The sequence below is a fragment of the Cebus imitator genome, unplaced genomic scaffold (genome assembly GCF_001604975.1).
Source record: "Cebus imitator isolate Cc_AM_T3 unplaced genomic scaffold, Cebus_imitator-1.0 Scaffold384, whole genome shotgun sequence".
In the NCBI taxonomy this organism is placed as follows: domain Eukaryota; kingdom Metazoa; phylum Chordata; class Mammalia; order Primates; family Cebidae; genus Cebus; species Cebus imitator.
In genome coordinates this window covers 212,771-232,761 of record NW_016107699.1, presented here as the reverse complement: position 1 = coordinate 232,761, position 19,991 = coordinate 212,771, and the positions used below count along the sequence as shown (strand labels likewise).

Here is a 19,991-nt window from a genome sequence, read left to right as displayed (position 1 = left end):
TGTGTGTGCAGGAGTGGATGTGTGTGATGTGTGTGCAGGAGTGGATGTGGATGCGTGTGCAGGAGTGGATGCGTGTGATGTGTGTGCAGGAGTCGATGTGGATGCGTGTGCAGGAGTGGATCTGTATGCAGGAGTGGATGTGTGTGCAGGCGTGGGTATGTGTGCAGGAATGTGTGACAGTGTTTACCTTCCATACTTCCTTTTTCCTCTCTCCTTCCCGTGAACTCCTGGTTCCCAGGTGCCCCGCTTGCTCCACAACATCCTTACCCACCAGAAGGCCCCTGGCTCTGCAATGCCACCTGCAGCTGCCCAGCCCTCCACCCATGGGGCCCTTGTTCCACCTGCCACCGCTCATGAAACTGGATCACTCAGCTCTTCACTGGCTCGCCTGTGGCTACTGCCTCAGTTTACCTGTGCAGTTGTCCCTGGCTATCTGGCTGGGTAGGACTTGCGCTTAGAAGCAGTCTGCTCCCTGTGTCCTAAGGCCAGGGAAACTGTGTCCTAAGGCCAGGAGGTGGCAGCCTCTGCCCTCCTGAGACAGGGACCTGTGAGCAGCCTGGCTCTGTGGCTTGGAGCCTGGGGGTCCCCTGACCTGTCTGTGAGCACTGCCCCTCCCATCAGGGAGGCACTCAAGAGGTTCCCACCTGTGTCACAGGGAGTGGGGCCTGGAGCCTGAAGAGACCTGTGGGGGCCACATGAGCACCTGAATTCAGCTCCTCTCTGTCCTTTCCCCTGATTCTGAAATTGTCCCCACAGCGCAGGTGCACCAAGGGAGCTGCCTTTGCAGCCTGTCCTGAGCCCAGGGAGGAGAAGGGCGGCTCCCCTTCGCCCTAGGCCTAGGTCAACTGGGTGGGCCCAAAGGGACTTCTGAACCCCCACTGCCCAGGCAGCCCCCTTTCCCTAGATGCCCCCTGGCCTGTCCCCTGAGAGCCAAGCCAAGCCCATATTCAAACAGGGCTCTGGGGTCTGGGTGCCGCCCTGCTCCCAACCAGGGAGGTTCTGGGCACGGTTGCCTGGACCTTCCCTCTCAGTGCCATGGACTGCTGCCCCCGCTGCCCAACCCCAGAGGGCAGTGATGGGCACCCTGCTTTTCCCTGCCCCATCCTGGGAGCCTAGGCCTTGCCCTCAGTAGAGGCAGATGGGACCCAGGGATGGCTGCCCCTGCATAGACATGGCTGCCTCCTGGGGGAGTCTAAGGGACCCAACACCTGCGTCACAGATGCAAGGGACAGACTGTAGGTGAGGCATCTCCATCCACATCCACGCTGAGCCACGCACTAGCATGTGGGGCCGGGCACCACCAAGCCTGCTGTCCCACCTGGGCCACCCCAGCCTGGGCTTAGACTCAGCACCCCGTGGGGGTGGAGGAGTGGGGCAGGGGAAGGAGGTGCCCGGGGCAAAAGCCGGATGTCTTCAGAGTGACCCTCTGGGGCTGGGCAGGGCTGGGGACGGGGGAAAGGCCTGCTGGCAGAAAAGCGCGCACTGTCCCCTCCGCCGAATGGTCCCCACACTCCCTGTGCAGAAGAGGCAGCCTGCAGGGCAGAAGCTTCCAGCCCCATTCCTGGTGGCCAGCGTGCTTTACTTGGCCCTTGATGAAGAGAATAGTTCTGACAGGCGGCTGCGGTGAGCTCCTGGCACCTTCGAAGCTTCGGCGTTGCCTCTCCAGGAACCTAGACGTGGACACTCGTCCCCATTCAGGCCAGACTCCGAGGCTCAAGGGTCAAGGCCCAGGCCCGTTGCCAGGATGCCCTCTCTCTGGGACAGGTGTAAGGCCCCTTGGGAGGGGTGTGAAGTTGCAGAGGATCTTTAAGCAGAGTGAGGAATAGGGAGGAGAAGGCTTTAGGAGGCTACAGCCCATGCTCTCTGGGTCACCAGTTGCCAGCCGTGTCCCCCTCCCCCGCTTTGGGGAGAGGCCAAGGACCCCAGGATGGGAGGGAACGTGCAGTGGGGGCTCACCCAGCGCTGCCCAGCCTGAGGGTCCCTCCCATGGGGGCTGCACCCCTACATCTGCTGGGGTAGCCTCTGCTTAGGGTGGTTTCAGGTGAGCTCTGATACGTCAAACACCACCACCAGGAGCAGGGCAGACAAAAGAAAAGTGAGCTGATCGGAGTGTCCCAGTTGGGGGCTCACAGCCTTGAAGGAGGGCAGGGCACAGCCCAACGGGGTTGGCCGCGAGGCCCTGGGCCTGTGGCTGAGGTTGCATCTGGCATTGGCAGCGATTGGAACAGGCCGGCCCACGGAGCCCTGTGGCCTTGGCCAGTGGCTCATGGTGCCACAGGAACTGGAGCAATGGGTGGCCTCCCTTGTCCAGTGTCTGAGTCAAGGAGGACTGGGTCCTTCCCCTAGGAAGGACCCTGCCCTACTCCTGCAATTTACATTGTTCCTGTTTCCCCCAATCTCCCCCCAGGGACCTACGGCCATTTGCTGGGGTGGCTCGTTTGGAAAGGGGGATCATCAGACTCAGAGGGATAACTGGACACTGGCTCGAACCTGCCACCCACTCCTGGGGACACAAACATCCCTTAGATCTAATAGTCAGAGGAGGGGCATGTGGAGGCCAGGTTGCCCACGGAGTTCTAGCTCAGGTCCAACTCTTGGTGGGTGCAGACATTACTTCCCCAGCCTGTGACGGGTCAGTAAACAGATATGTGGCAGCCAACAGAGCCCTCACATTTGTCCGCTGACCTGGGGGTTGGAGACTACTATGGTGGGAAAGGCCAAGTGGAAGCCATTGGGGTGGGAAAATCATCAGTCAAAAGCAATCCGCAGCTCTGGAGGGACCACAGAGGTCAGCGCTGCCACTGAGGACTTGGAAGATGCTGGGCGGCGACCCCACCACAGCCCCATGCACTTGTCTAAGTGGTTTGTGCAGAAGACAGGGGGCTCCTGGAGAAAGAAGGACAGTGAATTCTGGTAAACTTAACCAGGACTCCAGCTGCAGCTGCTGTTTCAGATGTGACTGCTGATCGCCAGGGGAAATCAAAGCATCCCCAGACACCTGGTGTACAATCACTGATCTGGCGGAAGCTTTGATTTTTAAAAGAGATTTTAAGTCTTAGAGCAGTTTGAGGTTTACAGAGAAATTGAGCAGATTTGAGATTTCTCATAAAGCACCTCTCCCTACACAGTTTCCCTATCATCAATATCTTGAATCAGTGTTTACATCTTTACAACTGATGAGCCAATATTGATCCAGTCATTGATCAGGTTACATGAGGGTTCCCTCTTGGTGTTGTACATTCTGTGGGTTTCGGCAAATGCATGATGGCATGTGTCCACTATTATAGTGTCACGCAGAATTATTTCACTGCCCTAAAATCTGTCTGTGCTCCATTTATTCTTCCCTCCCTCCCCACTAACTCCGGGAAAACCACTGATCTTTTGACTGTGTGCGAAGTTCTGCCTTTTCCAAAATGTCACATAGTGGGAAGTTATACAATCCGAAAAGGCAGGGAGACTTCTTCAGATTGGCCGCTTTCACTTAGCGACATACACTTAAGGTTCCTCCACATCATTTCATGGCATGATAGCTCATTTCTCTTTATCACTGAATAATATTCCATTGCTTGCATATACTAGAATTTGTTTATCCATTCACCTATTGAAGCACTTCCTGGTTGCTTCCAAGTTTTGACAATTATAAATAAAGTTGTACAAACATGAATGTGAAGGTTGTTGGGTGGACGCACGTTTTTAGCTTATTTGGGTAAACACCTGAGGCTAGGTTGTATGGTAAGATTGTTTGCCTTTGTAAGAAACCACCATTAATTAGGTCATTCCTACATGGATCAGGATATCACATCTGAGCTGCCTCCAAGATCCAAAGACACCCACGAGGCAGTGTGCTTCCCAGATGGCTGGATTGTATGGTAAGACCATGTCTGGCTTTGTAAGAAACCACCAAACTGTCTTCCGAAATGGCTGTCTCATGTTGCATTTCCACCAGCTATGACAGAGTTCCTGTTGCCCCATGCTCTTGCCACCATTTGGGGATGTCAGTGTTTTGGATTTTGGCCATTCTTATCGGCAGCTCATTGTTGTTTTAATGTGCAATACCCTAAAAATCTCTTTTTATCAGCCTATTTGCCATCTGTATACCTTCTTTGGTGAGGTGTCTGTTCATAACTTTTCCTATTTTTACATTCAGTTGTTTGTTTTTTGTTGTTGAGTTTAAGAGTTCTTTGACTACTTTGGAGGCAAGTCGTTTATTAGAGATGTGTTTTGCAAAGATTTTCTCCCAGTCTGTGGCTTGTCCTTTCATTCTTTGAACAGTGTCTTTTGCAAAGTAGAGCCCTTTATGTTATTGAAGTCCAGCCTATCAGCCGTGATCCAGTGAATGCTTTTGATTCCTTGATACCTCTGAGTAAAGGCCACCAAAAGCTGGTTGCTTTTAGCTGGTAAGGGCAGCAATACACATGCACGGTCCTGTTCTGGGGTAGAGTATACCAGCTCTGTGTCATAATCCAGCCCACAGCGACTTTGACCAGCTTTCCCTTCCACAGCCATCGGCTGGCCCATCACACTGATGATGGCAACTGATCGTGGTGCAGAACTTGTGAGCAAATGTGGTGAGCAGAACTGGCATTGACTCAAGGACAACGTGATAACATGGTGTGTGCTGGGAGGTGGGGAATGAATCCCACGAAAATCGGGGCGGGGGCCTGACCCTTTGATGAAACTGCTGGGGGTCCAGTGGTCTGGGGCATGCTATGATTTACCTCTGGTCCTTCCTTCTACCTAAGAGGAAGCACGGTGCCTCATGGGTGTCTTTGGATCTTGGAGGCGGCTCAGTTGTGATATCCTGACCCATGTAGGAATGGCCTAAAATGCTGTCTGCTTTCTGTGAGTCCCAGAACAAGAGAAGGCTCTGCCGCAAGTGGAAATGAAAGCTGCTGAGCCACTGGAGCCACACGACCAGCAGATGCCACAGCATTGGAGGTGTCTGTGGCAGATAAGCATGCTGTGTGGGGGCCGTGGCAGGCTCCTGCAGGTGAAGCCCAACCCAGGGTCCTTAGGATTTTGGAGTCACGCTCTGCTATCCTCTGTGGACAACTCTGTGGATTGCATCCAGGCCTCCATAGAGACTGGACACATAACTGCAGGCCACCAAGTCACCATATGGCTGGAACTGTACATCGTGAGTGGGATGTTGCTGGACCCAGCGAACACGGAGTTGGGTGTGCACAGCTGTGTTCTGTGGTCTGTCAAGTGGAAGTAGCATATACAACCCCGGGCTCAGGCAGGCCCTGAAGGCGCGACCAAGTTACATGAAAAAGTGGCTCCATTAGCCACAGTCCTGACTCCTGCCATTCCACGGTCATTCTCCCAGCCAGCACCTGTGGCTTCCTGGGAAGCTCCCTGCAGCTTGATCATTGCAGAAGAACAAGTCCGGTCCCAGCTTACAGATGCTTCTGCGGGACACACACGGATGGCCACAGAGCTCAGCCCCGTTGAGCACCAATGGTGAAGGGAAGCGCTCCCAGCGGGCAGAACTCCCAGCAGGGCCCTGGCTGCTTTCCCTGTGCCTGGAAGGAGAGGTCAGAGCTGCCGGTCCCACTCACTCGTGATCAGTTTTGCTCCTAGCTTGGTCAGATAGATGGTCAGGGACTTGGAAGGAACACATTTGGGAAAATGGTAGCAGGAGGTGTGGGAAGTGGTGTGTGGTTGGAGCTCTCTGAAGGGCAGAGCGTGAAGATCCTTGGAGCCCATGTGACGTCTGACAAAGAGCAACCGCCTCAGCCAAGGAGAAGCTCAGCGACCAGGTAGACAAGAGGGCCCTTTCTTCGGCCGTAGTCAGGCTCCTTCCCCAGCCACCCCATCATTGCCAGCGGGCTGATGAAGACAGGAACTGTGGCAGCAGGGATGGAGGTCACGCATGGGCTTGGCCCAGGGGCTCGACTCACCAAGACCCATCCGCTAAGTGCCCGCCTGCAAAAGCAGAGACAGAGACAGGCGTTGGCCTCAATATAGCGGGTATCTGCCAGCTTCCAGGTGGGGTGGATGACATGAGACAGCTGCTGGCATGGAACAGGAGCCACCGCGCTTTCATTGGGACAGTGGCTTGCCCTGCAGGGACACTGCACTTTCCTCGAGATAGAGGCTTGCTCTCTAGGAGGGCTGGACCGGCTCTCCTTGCCCACAGCGCTTTTGCCAAAACCACCCGTGGACTCTGGAGTGCCTCATTCAGCATTCTCACCGTTCTGCTTAAGGAACTCGCCACAGTTAGTGCAGTGGGGTAAAGGCCACATGCTCGTGACCCTGGAGGACTTCTGTGATCCCCCTCCCCCCGAAGTAGCTGGTGAACAGGACTGTGGAATGGCCTTCGGGAGACTCATGTGACACCCACCAAGTGGGGTGCTTTGCAGAGCCGGCCGTGTCCCCCAGGAGGTGGTCCAGGCTCTGGAGCGGCTTCTCCTGCAGCCCAGACCTCACAGTTCTGGGAGTCAAGAAGGAGAAGTGGCAACGGTTTCTCTTTCACCCTCTTAAAATTCTACTGGTGACACGTTTGCTCCCTGTCCCCACAACTCTAGGTCCTCCTGGTATAGAAGTCTGAGTGCTCAGGGAGGAGGGTTTCCCACAGAGGCACCGCTGTGGCTCCACTAGCCTGGAAGATGAGATTGCACAGCCCATTTTGGATCCTCACTCTGGAGAATCAACAGGTAAAGAAGGCGGTGACGGCCCGGGCCAGGGCGCTGATCTTATCAGGTGGAGCTGGCTGGCCGTGGTTGCACAGGAAGGTGAGGAGGAGCACGTCTGGAATGCGGAGGGTCCCCTGCAGCGCGTCTTCAGGATCCCATGGCCTGTGATTAAAATCATGGAAAACCATTGCTCCCGATCCAAGCAGAGCCAGTCACGGCCCAGGCTCTCCAGGAATGAAGGCTTAGGTCATCCCACCAGGCAAAGAGCCACAGCAGCTGAGTGCTTGTAGAGGCAAAGGCTACGCGGGAGACGGTGGCAGAAACGCTAGTTCCCGCGGCGCGGCCTACAGTAGTTGTAGGGATTTCTTTCTTATTTTGATCCGAGTGTGTTGGGTAGGACCACATTAACCACTGTTTCTTCTCCTTTTCCATTCCTTGCCACTTCATATGGTACTATTGTATGAAGTGTACATTTAATAGTAGTTGACATTTAATTATGTTAAACATCTCAGTGTTTAAATTTTAGGATATCAGGCTGGGCGCGGTGGCTCATGCCTGTAATCCTAGCACTTTCGGAGGTCGAGGAAGGTGGATCACCTGAGGTCAGGAGTTCGAGGCCAGCCTGGCCAACATGGTGACACCCAGTCTCTACTAAAAATACAAACATTAGCCAGGCGTGGTGGGACATGCCTGCAATCCCAGCTACATGGGATGCTGAGGCAGGAGAATGGCTTGAACCCAGGAGGTGGAGGTTGCAGTGAGCCGAGTTTGTGTCACTGCCCTCCAGCCCGGGCAACAGAGACAGATTTTGTCTCAAAAAAAAAAAAAAAAAAAATTAGGATATCCAAGGGGAAATGGGATTCAGCTGGAAGGAGAAGGAGCACCACCCAGAGACGGATCAGGGTCAGGGCCCTCCTCTTCTCTCGGGGAGAGGGGAGCACGTTTTTCTCTTGTTCAGGCTTGGCCGCATCTTGTTAGGTGGAAGAGGGATTGACTTTGTCTTTATTTGGAAGTTAAGTAGGATTAAAAATTGTGGGTGGGGAATCGAAGGACCCCACATGTATGAAATGTGCAGAACGTGCAACTCCTGGAGATGGGCAGGGGGTCAGTGTTTGCCAGAGGCTGGGGCGAGGGGGGCGACTGTTGTGAGCAGGGAGTTGTTTGGGGGTGCTGTGGGTATTCTAAGTTCAGACAGTGGTGAGGGAGGCAAGTCTCTGTGAATACCCTAAAAGCCCCTGAATGTACAGTTAAAAGAGTGCATTTTATAGTATGTGAATTATATTTCAACAAAACTGCGTCAGAAACAGGAGTGCAGGTGGAAGCCCATGGGCAGGATTGGCACGGTGTCGCCCTAGCTGAGTGTGACGTGCACCTTCCAGGACGTGCGGAGCTGCCTGGTTAGGGTAGGGAGAGACACACGTGGCCTGAGCCAGCTCTGGGTGGTGAGGGATGTGGTGGACACCCTCTTTATAAGCCTGGAAGTTTGCTCAAGGCACCAGAGCCCTTGCTACTTGGCTGGGCCCAGGCGGCAGCAGCGTCTGCATCCTCTTGGGAGTCTGGGCCCCAGCCGGCTACCTGCCCTGTTGCCAGCGTGGACGAAGTGGCATCCTGGATTCCATGTCATTCCTGAGTCCTCTGACTCTCAGGAGTCACCAGTGAGTTCTACGCTCCTGGGTCTAGCAGGCCCCCTCTGTCCTCGTTCCAGCCCTCCAGGCAGGAAAGCTAGGGGGTCCTCACGTCTTCCTTCAGCCGGTTGCTGACTGCGTTGCTCTTTCTCCGCCTCTCCCCAACTCTGCCCACTCCCCCAGTGGAGGAAACGGGCTCCTCCTGCCTTTTCTCTTTTCTCTCCCGCTTCTTATATGGTCCCTCAGTGCCCACAGACTGCAGGGGACCCTCCAGCCCAGCCCTTCCCGTGAGTTCCTCAGCAAAATTCTATGAGTCCTGCCGCTCTGTGCTCTAGGGCTCACTCCACCTCTCTTTCATTTGTTAGCTTTTCATTTCAAGCCCTGCACTGGAATTCCAATGGTGGCTTTCCATTTCTATGGGGATAATTCCCAGATACCCAAGACTCCACAGACCCACCCAGGAACCCTGGGTTCCTGCAGCCCTGCCCCCCAGGGCCAGCCTCCCTTCTCCTTTCAGACAAGAGCCCAGCAGCCACTGGGGCTGACTCCCCACCCCACTCCCACGAGCAGTACTATGCTTTCTCCAGGCTGCTTCTCCTTAGAAACAGTACGGTACAGTTGGCAAAACACAAAACTGACCATCTCACCCATTTTCAACCACGGTTCAGTGGCATTAAGCACATTCACGCTGTCGTGCAGCTGTCATCCTTCATCCCAGAACTCTCTTGTCTTCCCAAACTGAAACTCTGTCGCCATTACACACTCACTCCCCATCCCCTTCCCCTGGCCCTGGCACCCACCATTCACTTTCTGTCGCTACAGATTCGACCACTCTAGGGACCTTCTACCCGTGGAATCACACAGGATTTGTCCTTTTGTGACCGGCTTCTTTCACTGAGCCCAGTGTCCAGATTGGCCCTCAGGTCTGCACCTCTGTCCTGGAGCCCATGCAGGCCGCTGGTGCCTGTTGCTCGTCTGCCCACAATAGCCCCCTCGCTGGACTCAGAGGTCCCATCCCCACCCCATCTAATCTGTCCACACAGTAGGCAGCGTGACCATCTTAAAACTGGCACTGGCTGCCAGAATGTGCACCTTGCCCAGGCTTCTGTCCCCAAAATCAGTGCTGGAGACGCTTCAGAATCTAGAGGGAGAAACAAACAGCCTTGTGGAAAAATCAACAATGTAGTAAGTCACTAAGAATACTGCAGGCTGTGGTTGAGCTGGTGTGCATGTGCACGTGTGTATATGTTGTATGTGTTGTGCATGTGTGTGCATACCCATGTGTGTTTGCCAGTGTGTGCATGTGTGGGTACACGTGTGTGCGTGAGTGGTGTGCTCTGTCTGTGCATGCATGCGTGTGTGTGCACACGTGTGTGTGGTGTTGGGAGCTGCAGCCTGGGGAGGGGACAGCTAGAGGTAGTGACAAGAGCAGCAGGTGGAGGCGGGCTTGTCTCTTCCCAAGTTGCCCTGAGGGAGTCATCGCTGGCCCCTTCACTGCGCAATCAGAAGCAATGGCCTGGACAGCTGGGAGAACAGCAGGGCAGAGTGAAACCTTACGTAGGGGAAGGGGGCGGATGGAAACAGGTGCAGGTCTGTCCGCTGGCTCCAAGCAGTTGCTCCTTTACCCTTCTGCTCTAGTCTCAGGGCTGAAGGTGGCCACACAGGCAGTGGCCTCCTCCCAAAACGATTTTTTTTCTAGGTCACCCCACCTCTCTTTCATTTGTTAGCTTTTTGTTTCAATATCATTTCCAACGTACGGAAAAGTTTCACGAATAGCACAAAGGACTCCCATATCTCTGCCTATTCTCCAACTGCGAGGACCCTGCCACTATTGCTTTACCACCCTCTTCCTATTAACCGACCTTCTTACACGCGGGGCGCCTCTAAAACAGCTGTTCCGGTCCTTGTCCGCCCACAGCGGCACCTCTGGACCTTCTGCACCTGCCTCCGCCCACTGGTTTTTCTCCTGGTTCCGGGTCACATTTTCCTGTTCCTGAATGCCCGGCCATATTTTTCTTGCGAACATTGCATGGTCAGGTGCCAGATTTGGTTGTATTCCTTTAATGGGTGTTGGATTTTGTTCTGGCATCTGTGAATTCCTGATACCCACGTGATCTTTGGAGCTTTGCTTCTAAGCTTTGTAGGGTAAATCCAGAGCTGCCTTTAGTCCAGGGTTGGTTCAGAATCAGCACTCAAGAGAGGCTGTCCTGAGGACCCTTCCTGACATTCGATGTATTACACACTTTGGTGGGAAAACACACTGTCTCCAGACCTGTGTGAGCTGAGCTACGGGGGTTCCTTCTCCAGCCTCAGGTGGCTTCTTTTCATGCATGGATCCGTATTCAGCCATAGACCTGAGCGTCTCTGCAGCTCCCTGGAGCTCTCTGTTTCTCTGTGTATCTCTGTCTCTCTTTGTCCATCTCTCTCTTCCCTTTCTATCTCTCCTATGTCTCTCCCTCTCTGTGCCCCTGCTTCTCCCTCTCTATCTCTTCTCCCTCTCTTCCCCCCTCTCTTCCTCTCCCTCTCTCTCTCCCTTTCTATATATCTCTGCCTCTGTCTCTCTTTTCCTCTTTCTCTTTCCCCCACCCCCTCTTCAAAGATCTGCCCTGAAATTCCAGTTGCCTCATCTTCCCTGAGCTCTGACTTCTGTCTCTTCACCTCAGTGAGACCCAGGGCTCAGCCTGGAGACTCTCGGTCACCCGCAAGATCACCAGGTTCCCCTGGCTGCTTTCACGTCCTTCACAGATCACCCACTGGGCGTCGTCCAGCGTTGGAGAACTTGCTTCACACACTGTGTTACTGCATCCTGGTTGCTGGTTGTGTGCAGTGAAGGCCCCATACAGTCCTAACTGCTCCATCACGGCCCAAAGAGAAAGAAAGACCTGGCAACGTGAACTTGGAGCACCGTTAAAGTTGTAGCTAGCAGGTGTCTCCAATGTCAAGTTGATGTTCTGTGCTTTGTACTTTCTATTTGGTGGGGAGGAACTTGATGCTGCGTAACTTCCTGTTGCTTCTTAGACTTTTACTCACTGGTTTTAACACCAGTTGAGGATTTGTGCCTAAATAATTACTGTGCTGGTTGCCAAATGACACTTTTCTAATCCCATCCTTCCTTCTGTATGTATTAGTTGGGAGGGGAAGGGAGGGATAAATGTGTTTTAAGTACTAAAGGAAAGGGGAAGGGAAGGGAAGAGGAACCTTCCATGGCCTGGGATGGCCCAGCCAGGGCCAGGCTCTGGGTCCTCCCCCGACGCACTGCCAGGCAGGGTCACTGTCACTTCAGAAGGAGCCTGAACTCGTGGGCACACATGCGAGAATGAAGAGGCAACAATCTGATAATTGTATTGCATACAAAGAAAAACTGCTGAAAATATGGACTGTGAGTCTGAAGCAATCCTGGTAGAAACTCAAAAACATGGCTGGTGCATTGATTCACGCCTGTACTCCCAGCATTTTGGGAGGCTGAGGTGAGTGCATCACCTGAACCAAGGAGTTCAAGACCAGCCTGGGTAACATGGCAAGATTCCACCTCTTCAAAATGCACAAACAATGGCCGGTCCTGGTCGTTTGTGCCTGTTGTCCCAGCTACTTGGGAGGCTGAGGCTGGAGGATTGCTTGAGTCCAGGAGGCTGAGGCTGGCTGAGCCCTGATTGTGCCACTGCACTCCAGCCTTGAAAAAAAAAAAAAACCCTCAAAAATGTAAGGGACGGTGCTGGTACAGTATGAAATGGGATAAGAAGGCATATAAAAGGAGCCGGGGGAAATACTTGGTGTGAAGAATACACCAGTTCAACAGTGAACGAGGCAAGTAATAGCATGGGTGCTGCTAAGAAATGTGTGAGATGAAATATCAAGTGGCGGAATTGTTCTAGAAGGTTCGGGAGCAATAATGAGATAAAAACATAAAAGGAAAGCCGAGACATGTGGAGAGAAAAGGAGAAATGAGTGGATTGGCTAGGAGGAGTCCCAGAAGGCAGAGGAAAAGAGAGGGGAGGTATTTAAAGAAATAATGAAAATAAATATTCCAGAATTAAAGAAACAGACACAAGGGCTCTCAACAGGCCAACGAGGACGGATAAGAAAGAACCCACCTGCATTACAGTGAAATTTTAAAATATCAAAGTCCTAAATCGTCCCATAGAAAATCAGCAGAATTGCCTGAAAGAGCAAGAAAGAATCACATCACTCGTCTTAAGAGTGCTACTGGATGTGAGAACACAAAGGAGTAAAATTTCAAAGGCATGTATAAAATTTGTATACAGGATTTTATGGGCATGACTTTTGTTTAAATGCATCAGGGAGATGAGAATACTCTTAGGCATGCCACGCCTCAGAGAACATTAGGAATATTTGCCACAGAAACACTCATTTTGCAAAGGCTCAGACCTGACTGATCTATTCACGGATTTCTACGCTTCAGTCTTGGTGTCAGAGTAAGGTCATGGAGCATTCCCCACCCCCCAGCTAAGATGCGGATTGGGGTTGCACTGGATCCTTACATTCATGTAGGGAGGTGTGACATCTTTGTAATATGAAGCCATCCCCATATGAAGTGTCTTCCTGTACCCTCTGAATAAGCCTACCAAGATCCTCAGTTGGGTATAGCGTTTCCACAGTGACGTCTGGCATATGACTGTTACGTGTCAACTTTGAAAAGAACAAAAAGAGAGGAATTTGCTCTGTCTGATATTAAGACATATGATGAAGCCTGATATGAAAATCCCATGGGATTGGCACAAGAGCAAAGTTAGACCAAAGACAGAGGGTAGGGAGTTTGGAGGCAGACTCGTGTATACACATATTCCATGCTTACAGCTGTCCATTTAGGCTGAGTGCAGTGGCTCACATGTCTGTAATGACAGTGCTTTGGGAGGCCGAGGCAGGAGAATACCTTGAGGCCAGGAGTCTGAAGCCACAGAGAGCTATAATCATACCACTGCACTCCAGCCTGGGCAACACAGTGAGATTCTGTCTCTGAACATATGATATATATGTATTATTTGTATTATATATGTATATATATTATATACAGATATACATACATTCATGACCACCGTTCTGTGAAAGAAAAAACAAACAAAAATATTTCCACTACTTTTAATGTGAAAAACTATGATATGTTCCATGCCAACCTGATACCTCTCAGATTTTCACAGATAAAACGTTGATTGAAGAAGGAAAATAAATTTGTATGAGGAATTAAGAATCACGGATCTTAAAATCAGTTTGCCAATTTCTACAAAGAAGGCTTCTGATATTTTGATTGGAATTGTGTTGAATTCTTAGATTAATTTGAGGAAAATTGACATCTTAATACTAAATTTTCCAATCCATGAACACGGCATATCTCTCCATTTAGTGAAGTCTTCTTTAACGTCCCTCAGCAATGTTTTTGAGTTTTTTGTGTACAGGTTTGCACATATTTTGCCGTATTTATAGCTGAGTATTTAATACTTTCTTTTTGCAAATGGTATTTTTAGTTCAATTTCCAATTGTTCTTTGCTATTATATGCAAATACAATTTATTGCCTAGATTGATCTTGTATGCTGCAACCTTGCTAAACTCACTTTAATTAGTGTAGTGTTTTTGCAGATTTGGTCAAGTTTTCTTCACAGCTGATCATTTTCTGTGAATGAAGATAGTTTTACTCTTTCCAAATTGGAAACCTTTTGTTCCTTTTTCTTGCTTTGTTCTATGGTTTTAGGGGGAAGGCAACCAGTTTTGTACCATTAACTTTGATGCCCTCATGGGCTGAGAAAATGTCCTTCTATTCCTAGTTTGCGGAGATTTAAAAAATCAGGAATGGCCATTGGATTTTGTCAAATGCTTTTTCTGTGTCTATTGATATTATAATATGATTTTTCTTTTTAAATGTAATATGGTCAATTCACTGAGTTGATGTTTTTGAATGTTAAGCCAACCTTGCATTCCTTGAATAGCACTTGTATATGGTTGGGTTTGATTGGCTAAACTTTTCTTTAGAATTCTTGCATCTATGTTCATGAGGGATATCAGCCTGTAGTTTCTCCTTGTGTTTTAACTGTCTGGCTTTAGTATCAGGGTCATGCTGGTCTTATAGAATGAATTTAAAAGTATTCCATCTTTTTCAATTTTTCTGGATTTATTTACGTAGATTTGGTTTTATTTCTTCCTTAAATATTTGATCGAATTCACTAGTGATGTCATATAGTCCTGGAGTTTTCTGGATGTTACCTACATGTTTAATTTACTGAATAAATATGGTGCTATTCTGGTTGTCTAATTCTTCTTAAGTGTTATTAGCTTGTGTCTTACAAAGATTTTGTCTATTTCATCTAAGTTGATAAATTTATTGATGTAAAGTTGTTCCTAATATTCTTTTATGATACTTTTAATATCTGTAGGATCTGTAATGATGACATCTCATTCATGATATTGGCAAATAACATCTTTTTCCTTTTCCTCCCAGCTAGTCTGGCTTTTACTGATTTTATTGACCTCTCAATGAACTGGTGTTTTGTTTCACTACTAGCTCTATAGTTTTCTGTTTTTAGTTTCACTGATTCTACTCTGATTCTTATTTTTGTACTCCTTGCACTTACTTGGATTTGTTTTTCTAGTTTTGAAGGAAGCTGTGGTTGTTGATTTCAAGCCTTTATTCTATTCTAATATAGAATATATGTTTAGCTGCCTAAATCTTCTTCTAAGTACTGAATTGCATAAATTTTGAAATGTTGTGTTTTTATTTTTACTTGGTTTAAAATAGTTTCCAATTTCTCTTTGATTTGTTAAACCATGGGTTATTTAGATCTATTTTATTTATTTCCAAATATTTGGGCATTTTTCATACATCTCTGTTGTTAGCCAAATTTAATTTCATTATGGTCAGATAATATATTTTGTATGACTTGAATTCTCTTTTACGTTTTTCAAGGCTTGTTTTATGGCCCATAAGTCAGTTTATGTTGGTAAATATTTCATGTGCCCTTTAAAAGAATGTGTATTTTGCTGTTAACAGGTGGAATTTTCTATTAATGTCAATTAGGTCAGCAAAGTTGATAGTGTTATTTAGCTTCCCTATATTTTTTCTGATGTTCTATTTATTCTATCAAGTACAAGTATTATCTAGAAGAGAGTGTTGAAGACTCTGACTATAATTATGGGTTAATCTATTTCTCCTGGCAGGTCTATCAGCTCTTGCTTTGTTCATTAACATTTGGGATTGCGATGCTCTCATGATTGACCCCTTAATGGTTATGAAGTGACCTTCTTAATGCCTGGTAACATTCATTATCCTGAAATCTATTAAAATGGCCACTCCTCCTTTATTTTGATCAGTTCTGACACAGAATCCTGAACTTCATACTATCTACTGCTGTCTAACAAACACCCCAAACTTAGTGGCTTAAAACAACAGATACTTACCTCACAGATTCCCGTGGGTCAGGAAACTAAGCACCGTTTAGCTTGGTATCTCCAAATCCAGGCTTCTCAAAAGGCTGACTTTTCCCTTTTGCTTCAGGCTCCAATAGAGGCTCAGCATAGTATGGTACTGTTACTCATCCTGTCTTAATTTAAAATTCCAATAATTTGGTCTTCACATATTTTTGAGTTAATTTGCATTTTAAAACATATTGCATTAAAATATTATTTGTCTTGATTACTGAATTTTCTGATCCTTCTTTGAATTTCATGACTGAGGCAAGTACCTTATTTCCCTCCCCTTAGTCCCAGACATGGGTGTGAATACTAAGATACGTGGGGCGTCCTTAGAAGCTGCTTACCAGAGCACCATCTTACGTTAAACATATTCATATATTTATATTTGAGATGTGTTTCTTGAAGGCAGCAGAGAGTTAGGTATTATTTTGTTATCCAACCTATGAAGTTTTAATTGAGTATTTAGAACATTTACATTTAATGTGTTTATTGTTGTGGTTAGGCTTGACTATATAAACCTGTCATTTCCATTTGTTCTATCTGTCTTTGTTCCATTTCCTCTCTTTCTCTCTCTCTCTCTGTGTGTGTGTGTCTGTGTGTGTGTGTGTGTGTGTGTGTGTGTGTGATGGGAATTATTTGATAATTTGTTAATGATTCCATTAATTTTTAATTAACTTATTTACTGTAATTCTTTTTTTAAAAAAATTAGTGCTTCCTCTAGGGTATATAGCTTACATCTTCAACTTAAAGTGAAATGATACAACTTAACATATAGTATAAGAACTTTATAATAGTATACCTCCATTTCTTCCATTCTCGCCTTTATGGTATTGCCATACAATCTATTTTTACATATGATGTCAAATTCCTATCAGTTACTGTTTTTCTTTAAGTAGTTGCTTATTTTATAAAAATATTTAAATAGTAACAAAAATTTACATGCATTTACCCATATAGTTACCATTTCTGGTGCTCTTCATTCCTTCATGTAATTCTGTAATTCTGTCTCATATAGTTTTCCTTATTCCTGAAAGACTTCCTTTAATATTTTTGTAGTGAAGGTCTGCTGGTGATGAATCTTTCAGGTTTTGAATGTCTGAACAAACTATTTCATCTGTACTTTTGAATGATATTTTCACTGGGTATAGAATTCTAGGTTGACAGTATTTTTTTTCAGTTTTTTAAAGACATTGCTTCCCTGTCTTCTCCTTGCATTGTTTCCAGTGAGAAATCTGTATCATCCATTTTTATTTTTGTATCTTTTTCTAATTTTTTATTGTGATAAAATATACATGACATACAAATTTACTATCTTAATCACTTTTAAGTTTATAACACAATGGTATTAAGTACATTCAGATTGTTGGGCAGCCATTACCACCGTCCATCTCCAGAACTTTTTCATCTTTCCCAACTGAATCTCTGTCCCATTAATCACGAACTCCTACCCCCTGGCAACCACCATTCTACTTTCTGTCTTTATGGATTTAATGACTGTACCTCATGTAAATGGAATCATACAATATTTGTGCCTGGCTTATTTTACTCAGCATAACGTCCTCAAGATTCATCTATGTTGTGACATGTGTCAGAATTCCCTTGCTATTTTAAGACCGAAGAATATTCCACTGCATGGATGGACCACATTTTGTTCATTCATTCATCATCAATAGGTAGTTGGCTGCTTTCACCTTTTGGCTACTGTAAATAGTGCTGCTATGAACACAGGTGTATGAATATTGTATCATCCTTATTTCTATTCCTCTGTACATAAGTTGTTCTTTTGTACATATGTTCATTTTCCTCTGGTTGCTTTTAAGGTTTTATTTTATTTTTCTTTACTACTGGTTTTAAGCAATTTGATTACGATGTGTCATGATGCTGTCATTTTCTTCAAGTTCCTCCTTCTCAGAGTTTGCTGAGCTTTGTGGATCTGTGTGTTATAATCTTCATCAACTTTGGAAAATTTTCTGTCATTTTTTTCTCCAAATACTTTTTCCATCTCTTTTGTCTTTTGATTCATGGACTTTGATTGCAAGTATATTAGACCACTTGAATTTTTCCATAGCTCACTGATGCTCTCTTCACTTTTAAGCAATTCTCTTTTTTCTCTATGCTTAATTGTGAATATCATCTATTGCAATGTCTTCAAGTTCATTAACCTTTTCTTTCATAATATCCTTGCAGTTTTTCTAGCTCAGTGCATTCTTCGTCACAGACATTGTAGTTATCATCTCTAAATAAATAGTCTCAAATGAAACTGTGCTGTCCTGAGTGTATAGCCACTTTCTCCATGGTTTCATATCTGGACGCCTTCTGGTTGCATGGGAGAATGACATGAGGTTGACAGAGGGGCAGACTGTCCTGTTCCAGCAGGCTGGCGGTCCTGCCTCCTGCCAAGGCCTGACCAGCCCTTGAAGTACAGCCACAGAATTTATATAATAAATATATAAATTATATATATATCATTATATATTATATATAATAATATAAGAATATATAATATATAAATTATATATATAATTTATATATAATATATAATATACAAATTATATATTATATATGTATATTATATTATACATTACATTATAATATATAATTTATATATTATATGTGTATAATATATATATATATATGTATGTATCTTCCAAGCCTCTACTTGGCTTTCAACATAGGAAATACAGTCATAACACCTGTTTTAATGTTCTTGTCCTTATTAATGCCTTTGTCCACTCTGAATATTTACTTCTTATCTATATCCTTATTAGATGGCATATTTTTCTGCTTTATGCACACGTGCCATTTGTTATTAAATATCATACATTCATACATTGTAACCTTTATCTCTTTAGGTGGTAGGTATTTTTGTATTTCTATTTTTCAGTTTTGCCTGGGCCATGGTTGAGTTACTTAGAAACACTTGGGTGAGGCGGGATTGGAATGGTGTCCAGTCTAGGGCAAATGATCCCCACTAGGGAGGCGAGAGCCTGCTGTGTACTCTGTCCATGGCCTCATGAACTATGAGTTTCCCGTGTTGGCTGGTTGGGATAGCCCTCCTTCCGTCCTGAGTGAGAACTGGGCACTGCTCTCTCATCCTCCAGGACAATTCCTTCCGCGGCCTCGGGCTCTTCACGTGCCTCCCTGATCAGTTCTCTGCTGAATCCTTGGAGGAGCTTTCTGCTGCTCTCTGGGGCTCTCCCTCTGTGCAGCTCTCTCCAATCCACTGCTCTGTCCTGAGAACCCAGGTGCCTGCGCCTCCCCTCCTCCAGGCAGTCCACTGGGCTCTGCCCGGGTTCCTCCTTCTGGACTGGGAAACTCTCTCGGGGAGCAGCTGGGAAGCTGTAGGGCCCCCTTCACCTGTTTGCCATCTCTTGAGGACTGCTGTCCTTTGCTGCCATATGTCCAGTGTTTTGAAAACTGCTGCTTCCTAAATTTGATCCATTTTGTTGTTGTTTTCTGGGGCGGGGGGAGGGGAGTACATTCAGTTCCTGTTATTCCATCGTGGTCATAACAAACATCCTTAGTTTTTAATCTTTTCCATATTTGTACTTAAGTCATCTTAACTTTTTTGTTATTTTAAAAATGTGTGTTCTTTCTTATTTAGATTTACCTATTTTGTTGGTCTGATTTTAAAAAAACCAGTTTTCCATTCCGTCGACTCAGTTAACAGTTCACTTTTCTGCCTTGTTAATTTCCCTCCTCATCACCATTAGTTAGCCCTTATTACTTCTTTTACGCTTACTTTGGGTTTTCTCTTATCCTAGAGTTGAATGCTTTGTTCACTTGTGTTCAGCGTTTCTTGTTTTTAAGTGATTTGAGGTTATGAAGTTGCATTGGCCGTTGACTTTCGAAAGGCCCGTCACTGATGTTGTGATTGTTCTTTAGTTAAGAGTTATTCAGAAGGCTGTTCCTTTCTTCACGCGTTTGCCATGTTAGAGCTGGGACTTCAGGGTTTTCTTTCTAACTTTATTATCCTGCGGTCAGGAAATGTGGTGGAGAATGAGTCCTGTCTTACAAGCATGGCCGCTTTCTCCATGGTCTCATACCTGGACAGCTGTCAGTTTCACAGCGGAATGACATGGGCTTGGGAGAGAAGCAGCCTCTGCTCTTCCAGCCGCTGGGAGTGCCGCCTCCTGCCTGGGTTCGGCCAGCCCTGGAGTGCAGCCAGGAAATCCCCTTCTCAGCCCCAAGCCTCCATGGTGGGGCAGGGGATGGATGTTAAGGCAGCTGAGCTGAGGGAACTCCGTGATGGGCTGCCGAGTCTCTGCCTGTCACTCACGGCCAGCCTTGAGCACTGAATTCTCCTCT

The 19,991-nt window shown here is 47.0% G+C and overlaps 1 protein-coding gene across 1 annotated transcript in view; it reads left to right on the top strand.

Moving 5' to 3' along the window:
* CUNH11orf21 (chromosome unknown C11orf21 homolog) overlaps positions 1 to 536 on the top strand; it is a 2,341-nt gene extending 1,805 nt beyond the window's left edge. The window contains 2 exon segments of the mRNA XM_017507711.2: positions 275 to 357; positions 359 to 536. Coding sequence (XP_017363200.1) covers positions 275 to 357; positions 359 to 536 — 261 coding nt within the window.
* The last annotated feature ends 19,455 nt before the right edge of the window (positions 537 to 19,991 follow it).